Source organism: Myotis brandtii, unplaced genomic scaffold (genome assembly GCF_000412655.1).
Source record: "Myotis brandtii unplaced genomic scaffold, ASM41265v1 scaffold399, whole genome shotgun sequence".
Taxonomy (NCBI): domain Eukaryota; kingdom Metazoa; phylum Chordata; class Mammalia; order Chiroptera; family Vespertilionidae; genus Myotis; species Myotis brandtii.
The window spans coordinates 873,288-886,737 of NW_005365325.1; the positions used below are offsets into that span (position 1 = coordinate 873,288).

The window sequence follows — 13,450 nt, forward strand, 5'->3', positions numbered from 1 at the left end:
ATTCAAAATACAAAGCAAAATGTATGGGAAAAGAAATGGGCTAGGTTAACACTCTTAAGGTGAAAGTGGGTTGAAGGGCCACGTTAGTTGAATCTCTTAGTGTTGCATTACTCTTCCCTGCTAGTGATGTTGTTACAAGGACCAGAGTTGAAATTTGAGCAAGGGGGTGTAATGGAGAAAAGGTGCCTGAGGTGGTGACACACACTGGCTCTGTGAGAGAGCTGCTTGGCAAATACACTTGGCTAATAACTGTGCTCCCTAGTTAGCTTGATGGGCAGCTATGGACTTTATCCAGCGGAGGATCCAACATGAGTCAGCAGTGGGTGGCCAATTACAGATCTCATGATGTTTGTGAGTCTCATGTGCTTCATTTATGGTTAGTGTAACATACATATTTGTTGCTTTGTTATTTAGTAAATCATGACTATTAAATGGCTATTTTTACTTCTACCCCTTTCTATCTATGTTCATATACATTTGCTCTACTTAATTTCTGTCTGACACTTCTCAGGTTACTAATTTGCTTATGTTTAATGCAGCTAATGAATTTCATCCATCCCATTTGTTTTCTTGTCTTCTAGAGCAGAATTGAATATTCCCAAACAATATAGTAACTACATATTACATATATGCAATGTCTTTTACAATAATACCTTTTATGTGTAAATAACTCAATAAATGCTAGCTATTATTATTAATATATAACATGGCTTTAATATTTTAATCTTATCTAAGGGTGAAGATTAGCAATCAAGTTAAACTTGATCGAAGTAAACAAATTAGAAATTGTAATGTGAAAATTATTTGGCTTGATTTTGATCTGAAATTGATAATGAAATGCAAAGTTTATTAGCTACACCTTTTTACTATTAATCTAATCTATGAGCCCATCATTCTAGTTGGATAGATTTTTGGCTGTTGCTTAAAAGGCTGCTGTTACATTTTTCCTCTTTTCCTACAGGCTTATCCTCAGTTTGTTCTGACCTACCTAGAGGAGCTAAAGGCACAAATGGATGTGACCCAGACAGAGTATCACATTCACCATGGCACCTGGACCACAGCTCATCAGGAACATGGCAGCAGCTTAGCAGGAGAGGTCAGTGCAGTGAGCCAGAGGGAAGACAGAAATAGATCTCTAAAATGTACTTTGAAAAGAGAAAAATATGTGCATTGTTTTCAGGAGGCAAACAAGAATTCACATCTTAATGTTACGTATTGTTTATAATCATGCACATAATATACATCTTGGTATGTACATTAGTATTTGTATAAACATCTGTATACTTATATAAATATTATTTTATTGAAAAATGGTGACACACTAGCTTTTTTTGATGACTGCTTTCTTTTGTTCTGGCCACATAGAAATGATTCATTTGCACGATGAAGAAGACTGAAGAAGAACCATGAAAAGTGTAATGTTAAATTTTCAGGAAATATATAGTTTAGATGTTTCCACTCAGTGAAAAAGAGCTACTTATTCCTATATTTTATTTATTAGGTTCTGCAAGAAAGTGCCAGCATCCCTGGTTTGCAGCAACTGTCGGAGCCTTCAGACACCCATTTGATGCCAGAAGGTTCTCTTGGGGAGACAGGGCAGCTGACAGTGGCACTGGTGAGGAGACTGGAGGAGAAACATCCCAAGGCTTCTGCTCAGAGGTAGGGCACTGACAGCACGGAGCTTCATTGCTCAATGACATTCCCTGTTTTCCTTCAGTTTCATGTAAGATTGATTTCTTTTTTTTTTTAAGATTGATTTCTTAATGATTATTGTAATATCTCTAAAGCCCTTTGGCTTTCTAGCACAGTAGTTTTTAGGTCACATTTGATCAAGAGAGGTGACATTTATGTGTATTTCATTAAAGATCAATGTATGGTATTGTTTATAAGCATACTTGGGAAGGATTGCTGTCCTGAGATCGCACTACAGTAGCCTGAAATAACATAATTAGGGAAGACATAAGAGTATAAACAATTGTAAAACTACCAAGAGGTCTTTAAGATATTACATTTAGACCTAAGGATGAGTGCACAATAGATGGTCTTAAGTAGTGATAATTTAACTGATTGACATAAGTTCTGTTCCTAGAATAAAATGAACATCAGTGATTTTGCTAACCAATTGAAAATTATCCTTGGTTGGAAAATGGAAACTGTTTCTCTAATCCTCTTTATTTGATTAGAAAATTAAAGTCTATTATTATTTTGGGGGGGTGTTGTTGTTATAAATTGCAAAACTTCAATTTTAATATATAATTATTTGAAATTGACTATTGATTGAAGTACTCACCATACTCATTAAAGTTTAGGAGAATTCCTACGTTTAAATATGTTAACTATAGGTAGATATATCAGTTGCGTGAAAAAAATAGCAACTTTTGTTTTCTTAAAAAAATTTTTTTAGACAGCTTTATTGATATAGTTGGCATATAACATTGTGTAAGTTTGTGTGCAACATGACAACTTTTTATTTCAGTTAAAAACTTTCTTACAGTCTGAATTTACATATTCCTGCCTCAGAATTTGACCGAAAAGAAACTTTTTTTCCCCCTGATAAAAAAGTGACTCTTCAATTTATTGTCTCTTTAATTTGTTATTTAAACCTCAGATCCTTTGGTTTTATTGCTTTTCGTAAGATGGGGCACAGCTAAACAAAGTAACAAACTTAGTACCTCCCGTATCATATACTGGTATAGGGGTTTCCTGGAGCTGGAAGAAAGCTTAAGTTCCAGGTCTTTCCCTGCTCCTTGCTTTTTAATCCTATACAAGGTTCTCAACTCACTGATGCTTCACAACAGGACCAAAGGCTACAGTTAGACAGCTAGGCCACTCTCTGCCCAGGTCACTGGATATAAGTCTCTTGGGATCCATGCTTGAAGTTTTCATGTAAAACAGGAACTCAGGAAATACTGGGCCACTGGGGAACTCAAACACTGTTTCCTGAGGCCACTGTTGACCTAGCTTTCCAGACTCATTCGGCAGCCACTGCTTTTTGAAGGAAGGCTGGGGCTTGTCATTATCCTACCTCTACTCAAGGAGGCACAGGTTCCTTCTGCTCTCAGATTTCTGAAACCTAGCTGGTGTTTTTGTGTTTGTCTCCTGCTGGCCCTGGCCCTGATAGGTCGGCATTCGGGGACCCCGTGACAATCCACCTTCTTTTCTGTGACTCCCTCCTTTCCCAACCTGGAAATATTTTTTCTGGGGACTGAGGGCATTGGGTAGTTTAGGGATTTGTCTCCTGTGTTTTCTTGTTGTGTTTCCATGAAGCAATATAGGCTGACGATGGAACATTGAGAGAAATGCTTATAGTATTAGAAAATGTGAGGCCACTCCCCCAAAAAAGCAGTTAATGTCAGTTAACATACCACAATACCTGTTTGAGTTGTTAGAATTAAATGTTATGTCTTTAAAATTCCAGAAATGTATAAGCACACAGTAATAGTTGTGAAAAAGGTTCTGAAAAGAAGTAGAGGTACACAAGAGTTTTTAATAGGGGTTGCATTTAGATTTGTGATTTCTAGACAGTATGAATTGACTGGTAAATATGTTTGGGATTTATAAGAAATTTCCCAGGGCCCCCTCTTCTGGCCTTCTTTATTTTCCTTAAAGCCACAGGGATTTATCTGCATTCTCCTATCCTCCTCCACAACTTACCACAATAGATGCAATTTCAGTTTCTCTTTTTCTCTTCCTTAACAAATTTATTTTGAGTAAAGCATAAGTACTTAAAGCAATTATTTTCTTCCCACTTTGGAAGGAATCGTTGGGCAAAATTAGAACCTGGTACTGAATTTGGCATATTGATGACTTTGTTAGGTTTATACACTTTCCAAACATAAGGGAAATCAGTGCATTGTATTGTCACTGCCTCAGTTTCACATTTTCTTGCTTTTTATCAATTTTACAAAATAAAGAATAAAATTGCTGCCAAAATTAAAGGAAAAATGTGAAAATGATCTGAGTTGTGGAAATTTGAAAAATAATTAGAATTTTAGAACAGGGAAAACATTAATGAGCAAATAATTTTAATAAAGAATATATAATTGAGAAGAATAAAAAATACAAAGATATAAATGTATGTACTTCCTTAGAAATAGCTAAGGAAGGAGACAACCACAAGTGGCCCAATTTGGGGAAGACAAAAAGTTTGGTAGTAGCAGGAGGTATATGTGACAATGAGGGGTAACATTCAATTATTAACATACTGGAGGCCTAGTGCACGAATTCATGCACAGGTGAGGTCCCTTGGCCTGGCCGGAGATCAAGGCCTATCAGGGGGCCGGCCGGCAGGGGGAGGGACTGCGGGAGGTTGGACAGCCAGCCGGGGGGTCTGGCCAGTTGTGGGGAGAGTCTGTGGGAAATTGGCCAGCTGGCCCCCCCGATTGGGGTCAATGTGGGGCTGGCCAGCCCTGGGGAGGGGCTGTAAGAGGTTGGCTGTGGGAGCGCACCCACCACCAGGGGACAACTACTATATTAAGTAGCTGTCCCCTGGTGGTCAGTGCGCGTCATAGTGACTGGTTGACTGGTCGTTCCAGTTGTTCTGGTTGTTCAGTCATAATGGTCGCTTAGACTTTTATATATATAGATACTGACTTTCCTTGAGGGCTTTATGTACATTACTTCCCAATAACCTATGAGGTATGTAATACTTTAACCTCTGTTTTACTGATGAGGAAATTTGGCACAGAGAGGTTAAGTTAGATGGCTAAGGCCTTCCAGCTAGTACTCCAAGGCAGGCCCCTCTGAGCCCAAAGTCTTACGGCTTCTCCTTGGTATTGTTTTGCCTGTCCGCTCATGTTTTTGTCTTAGCGATTATTCAAATTTTCAGGTTTTCTAACAGGGCCTATTATTTTTGACTGCATATCTTGGAAAGGGACCTTTAAGTAAGGTGGAACAGTTTAGAAAGGGATTAATAAAAAATATGTCAATATATGCAGCTTTCAGCAAAGACAAGAAGAAGTAGAAAACATGGAGAGAGACTGTGAATGCCTGATTTCTTGTTGAATCCAAGTATAGATTTACTGGTTTATACAGGCTTACAAATGAAGGGTTTAGATATTTTTTTTAACATTTTTTGCAATTTTCTTTTCTTTTTATTATTATAATTATTGAATTTATTGGGGTGACATTGGTTGACACAACCTTACAGGTTTCAACTCAACAAAACATCCTCTGCACACTGCATTGTGTGTCCATCACCCAAAGAAAAGTTTCTTTCCATCCCCGTTTATCCCCCTGTTTGCCCACCTTCACCGACCCCTACTCCCCTTTTTCTATGGGCATCACCACACTGTTGTGTATATATGTTATATAACTTGTCATGATTAACCAGGATATTTCACACCTTGAATGGTGGTTCAGGTCAGCTTTGTATATACTGAATTTGGTGACAGGTAACTAATAGCTATCATTTATTGAATACTTATACCATGTGCCAACTGCCATGCTAAATAGTTACTTATAATAACGTGATAGATTTACTTATTGCTATAAGATGATGGTAGAAGTAACCTTATAATCCATGAAGAAAAGCAACTGAGGTTCAGAGTGGTTTTGTAATGTGTTCATTTATACAGCGGGTTAATGGGGAAGATGGGATTTGCACCCACACCCATTTAGATGTATAGCCCATACTCTTATCCACGGTTTTAGTCCTCGTTCCTAGCAGTTTTTACTCTATTGATTTCATAACAGAATGTTATCATACTGAGAAGCCATATTAAGTCATTACTAAAATTTTATGGGCATTATATCATAAAAGATTTTATTAGGCTACTGCCATTTTTATTTGAGCATTATGTTGAATTATATTCTTAAAAAACTATATCACCACAATCCAAACTGTCATCTAGTCAGAATCATTTCATTTAATTTATATTTCAAACACTTGTGGAAAGCAATCTGATTGTTGATCTTTTTTTTTTTTTTTTTTTTTTTTTTTTAATGTGGAAAACTTCTTTTTTCTATTGAAGAAAAAGGAAAAAAAATTTTTATTGTGTAAGGTCCTAAATGTAAGGTTCTGATTAGCTCATAATGGGTTATATTTTTTGTTTGCTTTAGCCACACTTAGAATGTTTTTGCTTCCTATATCAGTGAGTTGTAGAAATGAGGTTCTCTTCTTACTTGGATAAATGTGTGTGTATATTTAATTCTAAGTTTGGTCCAAAATAAAATAAGTATCATATGTTGGCATCTTTAAGTGTCTGGAATGTGTTTGTTTACATTGGTTTATCCAATGGAGCCCTTTACCCTTATTTACATTGAATAGGGGGTGGGGAAGGCCTGGGACAGCTGACAAAGCACACTGACCCAGCTTGTCACCCAGTGACCTGTGAGAAGGAAATAATGAACTGTGAGTAGCTGTCATCTTAACTGTTTCTGACAGTCTGCCTTGGGCACATCTGTGTTAGTTGCATTGGGAAGGCCTTTGTTCTTTTCCCACTAGAGACTCTGGGAGCGCTGAGGGGATTACTAGCTACTGTACTCCTAGCCGGCCCTTCCTTCCCAGGGAAGCAAGCAGCTGCCACGGATCACACCGACATTTCTCTTCTTGACTCAACTTGGCATGGACTTCACTTTTTCAAAAGAGTACATGTATTAAAAAGATCTTCCATCTTTCATTTAAAATATAATTTAATGTCTCATGAGTTTTGATACTTATAAAAAAGCAAATTATGAAATATGTTTAGTAGTATCCTAATTGTCTGTAGATAAAGATAAGGATAAATAGGAAGCTAACCAGATGGGCAGGTGACTTGAAGAAACTATATCAAAATATTGACAGTTGTTACTGAGTTAAGTTTGTATTTATCATTTATTTTCTAGATTTTAATAATTGAATATTACATTTGCAATAGAACAAAATCAACATATGTTAAGCAAAACATTTTTAATGTAGATGCTTGATATATGCTTTATTAGTAGAAATATTTGGGCTAAAATAGGCAAGAATATGCTGTATTTTGGTTCACATTTTCCACTGCTATTTTAAAAATAAACCTCTATTGAATAATTTAAACTTTAAAATATTGCAATATTTACATTTTAAAGTCAATCTAGTCTATAAAATTATTATAATCATTAGGAGATGTAATTTGCTAAGAAACAGGTGTTTCTGTTCCCTGTTTTCCTGAAACATCACTACTATTTCAAGCATAACAAAAACAGAACATTCTGAATAATGTGTATCATACCGTAAGAGAACTGTTTAAATTAAAATAAAAGCTTCATTTATAAAATACAATTCCTGAATCAGTTTTAAAGCCTGATTTACATTTTTACAATTGCTATAAAATTAGTCTTTCTACTATAAATAAGTCTGGGTGCAATCTGCATGGAACAAACACTGAGCATTTAGTACTCACTTTATTACATGTCCCCTTCCGAGAGAATATAAATCCAAACTATACTGCATTGGTCAATTTTCATACGGGTTTCCCCTGATAGAATAGAAGAAATGGAGCTTGAAAGAAGTGACATGCTTTTTTTTTTGCATTCAAGGTTTTTCTCTCTCAGTAACAGGTTTGAGATGCACTAGCTAACAGAACTATTAGTCTCCTGCTTTTCAAAGAAAGATAAATTAATAGTAATGAGAAGTTCTTTAAGCAGACAAATGATGCTCATGTTTCTATAATTATAAATTGTAGAAAAACACATTAAAAACTGAAAAAGCCATATTCTGGTTTTCTTCAGGATTCAATAGCATATGATTTATTATGATTTATGTAGCTTTGCATATAGTTGATGGGAGTTGGTAATCACCTTATTTGATTAGAACATTCTTTTCATTTTGGTCATTAAATATCAACACAATTATTGCAGAGATGGTGAATACACAGGTCAGTTTTGATAACAGTCAGACTCTGTGTTTTTAAGAAAAGTGAACTGTTTAAATTGCCACACTCTAATTCTTATTTCTAGGACTCTTACCAATAAACTTAAAGGTTAATATACTAATTGCTTTTGATATTCACTACATTCAATTATACTTTCTAGGGTTAGAATCTCATGTTAGATTACATTACTATTCCTAGCTATTAAAATGCTCATTTTGAAGCATTAGCCTTTAGCTCTTTCATGCTATATATCAGAATGTGGTATTAGATTTTAGGACATTAAATTGTTGTGTGTTCCAGAGATGCAGAGCTATATTTATAATTCTTTTTATAAATGAGAGGAGTCAAATAACTTGATATTGCTGTCTATTTGTATTTTGGCATATTTTTAAATTAATTCCCATTTGTTTACTGTGAATTAAAATAAAGTGAACAAATAATATAATTGCACCTGGTTCTTTGAAACAAAGTCAAAACCATGTATTCCAAAGGATTAGGTTTATATCCATAAATGTGCATTAATTCAGAAATTATGGAAGGCTTTCAAATAAGGATTTTATGATAAATCTTTGTTCTCACTTACTGCCATGAGGTACCCAAACCTTGAATTATGTTGCTTCATTTCCAATTTTTAAAATGTACTATTTATTTTTTCTGTTTTATTCAATATTGTCTGTAAACCTATCCAAGGTCTGAATGGGAAACTCTGCTTCTACATTCTCTCACTTGTAGGCCCTAAACTAGAATGTCTATCTGGTATTATACTACCTGGGTAAAAAAAAAAAAAAAATTCTAACCTTGGCAAAGCCCTCTTTTCTCTTTGTGTTTTAGTTGCCAATTCTGAGATGAGGTATAATTCCTCAGGTGGTGGTTATGAGAATTAAATGAGATAATACATTAAATCAAGCTGTAATAACATAATATAGTAGGTAAGAGCATAGATTTGGGAGCCAAATTCTCTGGATCCAAATTCTTCCAAGCTTTGTTACCTTGGTTTACTTACTTAACCTCTACTTCCGTTTTTTCACTTGTAAATTGGGAATAATACAACACCAACCTTATAGGATCACTGAGGATTAAGAGAATCAATGTATATAATTCAATTAGAATAATAGGTACATTTATATAGTGTATATCTAATCTAATAATAGACAAACAGGGTAATTGACCTTACCTTCGCTACGCCTCCCATCGGCTAATCAGCAAGATATGCAAATTAACCACCAACAAAGATGGCCTGAGCGAAGGCCTGGGTGCCGGGTGCCGGAGGCCGGAGGAAAACCAGTGCCAGCAGCCAGGGGACAGGAAGGCCTATTGCACGAATCTTTTCGTGCAACAGGCCTCTAGTCTATACTAATAAAACGGTAATATGCTAATTAGAGTGGACGTCTTTCAGACGTCCTTCTGGACAAAGCTGCAGTGGCTGCTGGAGGCTCAGGCAAGCTACAGGTGGCGGCTGCGGTGGCTGCGAGGACCAAGGCTCAGGCAGCCATGGCGGCCAGCAGTGGCAGAAGCAGAGGTGTGATGGGGGTGGCGCCTTCCCCTGATCGGCTGGTTGCCTCCCACAGAGGACATCCCCTGAGGGCTCCTGGACTGTGAGACGGGGCAGGCCGGGCTCAAGGACACCTCCCCCCAGTGCATGAATTTTTGTGCACCGGGCCTCTAGTTTGCATATACAAATGAGTAAGTGCCCACACTCTATCACCTTGTTTTACTTCCTTCATAGCACTTAGCACTGTTTAAAGCCATCTTGTTTACTCGTTATGACTTATTGTCTACATTTACCCTTGAAAATTTAAGCTGCATGAGGACAGGGGCTGTTCCATCTCACTCAGAGACTAGAACATTGCTCTACACAGACATGACAAGCTCAAGAAAACATTATTGACTGAATTAATGATTAAAACTAACATCAGAAGCACAAATCCCTCCTAATACTTTAAATGTAATACCGCCACATGATAATGCCTCTGAACAAGAAGTCTTAATTATTTCTCAGTCCTTATCTGTATTTCTAAATGAAACCCTTAAAATTTTCCTTGATTATATCAATTTAGCACTTATGACATTCACCAGAATGTGCAACTTCCTTTAAGGTCTTTTACATACTATAAATACCTTGAGTAAAGCATGATTGAGATCTTTTCTCCTGTATGTATACAATGCCTTGATGTTTTACCACATTAACCCCAGAGGAGTTGCAATTTTTTGATGCTATTGACCTAGCTTTTCTAGCTCACAGCTGTTTCCTGATACATTGTCTGACCTCCTGGATAAAACAGGGTTAGAAATGCTTTCTCACTTGCTCCATGTTTTTATTTTTCTTCTTCTGAAGTATGGCTAACTCATAAAGTCAATTTTGAGACTATCTTACATTTTAACATAAAAACCTCTCAGTTCTAGGCCTTAAAGGGCTAAACCCTTCATTATTGCTCATTTCACAAATAACAGCAATCTATTGGTACAAAGTTTTTTTTTGTCTTTCAGTAGAAAATATATGGACTTTTTATTGCTATCAGTTAAAGTCATGTTTGAAATTAGTAGCACATATAAATTCAGCAAATTTATGAGTTCCTTTCACGTGTCAGTTTCACATGTTCTCTTTCTTATATTTTCTCATAAAAATTCTTTAAGTTAACTGTCATTTTCACCATTTTTTTCTTCTTATGAGGAAAATGAGAATTTACCTGATATTCTAGGGTCAACCAGTAACTGGCAGAGCTTTGATTTGAATCTTAGTCTCCAGAAGCTAAATCTACCCTTCTTTCTACTATAGTAGTGATTCCCAGGCCAGTAGTCTCAGCATTTCCTGGGAATTTGCTAGAAATTTGCTTCCAGGTCCTGCCCCAGATTTGGGGTGAGAGTAGGGGCAGCAACCTGTGTGCATCTTCCAATAATATAAGCTAAGGCCCAAGAACTATTGCACAAACACACAAATGTACACAATTTGGCCTAGCCAGGTATATGACTGGGTGAGTTAAGTGATTTTCATTTTGGGGAAATATGTAATATTTATAAAAATTTCAGTAGCATTTTTTTGCTTAAAACATAAGGTTCTATTGTATCTATTTAAAAATATATATATTTTTGTTTTCAGAGAGAGGAAGGGAGAGGGAGAGAAAGGGAAAAACATCAATGATAAGAAAGAATCATTGATAGGCTGTTTCCTGCATGCTCCCTACTGGGGATCAATCCCACTACCCAGGCATATGCCCTGACCAGAAATTGAACCGTGACCTCCTGGTTCATAGGTCAGTACTCAACCATTGAACCACACCGACTGGGCTATTGTATCTATTTTTAGGTTTTTTTATTTTTGTTTTTTCCATCAAATTCAGTTTTGATCTTTTTTTTTTTTTACATAGCTATATCCCCATTTTCAAATGGCCAATATCATTTTCAAATTATTTCTGGAATTCATTATTGCCATGGCTTCACCTATCTTTACTTAGTATCTGATAATGTTAAATTTTTCTTTTTATTAGTTTGTTATTAGTCTTCATACTTTGGGGTTTAAGTTTTAACGATTGTAGCCCTGTTTGGAATACAACTAATTGTATTCTTTTTGCCACTCCATAAACACAAAGATTACATTAACTTGTTCTTTTTCTTCAGGAATTGTGGGACTAAATCACATTATTTTATTAATTTAACAAATATTTATAAAATAATGATCATAACCCAGGCAATGTTTTAAGTACTTGTTATTAAAACCAGTTTCCTGGTTATTTCTTTAAAAGAGTAAATAGTCAGTGTCTATAAATAATTGATGGCATAGTACCCATTATCTTTGTGAATATCATATTATTTAAAATTCCCCATATTTTGTTGTTGTTCTACATGGACCTTAATTATCTAGAATTCCTGAATCATCATTTCTCCCTACCTCTTGAAATGCAGTACTAAAGTTTATTAAGTGCTTACTTGTCTCAGGCCAGAACTCTATTTTGCATTTATTACCATATGAATTTATTTATTGAGATTGTCTCCAATTTACAATTCAGATGATAGAGAGTGTGGAACTAGTAGTCCAAGGTCAAAAAGCTAGTAAGGGGGAGAGTCAGGATCTGTAACAAGTTGTCATTTAGAGCATAGCCAACCTCTTAAATATCATAACTCCTAGTACATTTTTAAGCACTGCTTAAATCATTCTTTCCATATGTTTCATTAAAATGTTTTTGAAATATTTTCCTTTGACTGTTTTTCTCTTTCATTTCGAATCCTAAACAACAACAAGAAAAAGAATGCTCTAATGTTTAAAGTTCTGTAGATCAGGGACTGTAACCTATAACCCTATAGTGTAATTGCATGTCATAGAATAGAGCTTTAATGAGGAAATGACAAATTAAAGTAATAATTTTGTACATAGCTTTTTATTTAGCATTTTACCACATTCATATTAATTATCACATTACTAAATATCCACAGTAAGTACTTACTATAATGTTGATTAAATATCAACATTTGATAGTTACTTTTTAAATTATGAAATTTGAAATTAAGAAAAAATTTGACATTATAACATATGAAAAATATTTCTTTTGTAAGTCCCATGTTTTTTACTTTTAGCTTCTAAACTTGCCCTTCTTTTTTTCCTTCCTTCCTCCATTCCTCCCTTACTTGCTTCCTTCCTTCCTGTAAAAAAAAAAAAAGAGAGTGACCTCTTTTTAGATATAGCCAAAGGAAAGCACTTCCAACAATAGAATTGTTCCCCAGGAGAACTGTTCTGTTGTTAGAGCATAGGATTTGGGTCAAATATACTATTTGAGTCTTCAACTGTGCTGCAAGCCTAGGGCACTATTAATCACAGAGACATTGATACCAAAGGTGGTAAGCCTGCCAGGAGTCCGGAAGTGAAACAGGTCAAACAAAATAATTTTTGGATATTTTCTGCTTCCAAATATCTGTTCTGAACTCTAGAACTGACCTCTAGAGTTCAGAACAGATTTTATTTGTCAATTGACCCAGAGAATCAAGTCTTCATCTTCATAGCAATCACAGCCCAAACAAATTATTATAATCTCAGACTCTGCTCATTTTGTTCTTTTTTTCAAGGATTTGACAGATATTATTAAACATGGAAGAATGCACAAAATGTTGAAATTATACCAAAGAATCATATATTTTTCAATTAATTTTAAATATATAGTAATCAGGAAAATAAAATAAGTATGGTGCTAAAAAGAAGGAAAAAAAGTCAACAAATATACTTCAGATATCCAAATCTTTTATTCTGATGTGTGTATTTACATCCATTAGCTGAATCAAATTTCTATTTCTGCTCTGTGTTGTTCTAAAAATAATAAAAGACTAATGCTTGCTTGAATCACCTTTAAAGACAAGATGAATGGTGTGAAAGGATTAGCATCTAAAAGATAAAAAATTAGAATTAAAGATAATCCTGATAAGGGGAGGAAATATTCAGCCATTTCCATTCATTAGGAAGTTGTGATAGTTCACTAAGGGAAAACAAAGAAATGCTAAGTTAAAAATGAGCACATCTGGCAAATAAATTCTTGGACTTCACAGAGATAGGAGGCTTTAAGAAGGCTCTTGGAAACACCAAATGCTAGTGAACAAGTTGGTTCCTATGTCCTTTCAACATGTCCTACATG

General features: G+C 35.3%; 1 protein-coding gene across 1 annotated transcript in view; it reads left to right on the forward strand.

Annotated features, from left to right (window-relative positions):
• The window catches only part of DCDC5 (doublecortin domain containing 5), a 157,714-nt gene that overhangs the window by 25,260 nt on the left and 119,004 nt on the right, over positions 1-13,450 (forward strand). Inside the window, exons 7-8 of the mRNA XM_014545214.1 lie at positions 962-1,096; positions 1,502-1,659. Of these exons, the coding sequence (XP_014400700.1) occupies positions 962-1,096; positions 1,502-1,659 (293 nt within the window). The remainder of the gene's footprint in view (positions 1-961; positions 1,097-1,501; positions 1,660-13,450) is intronic.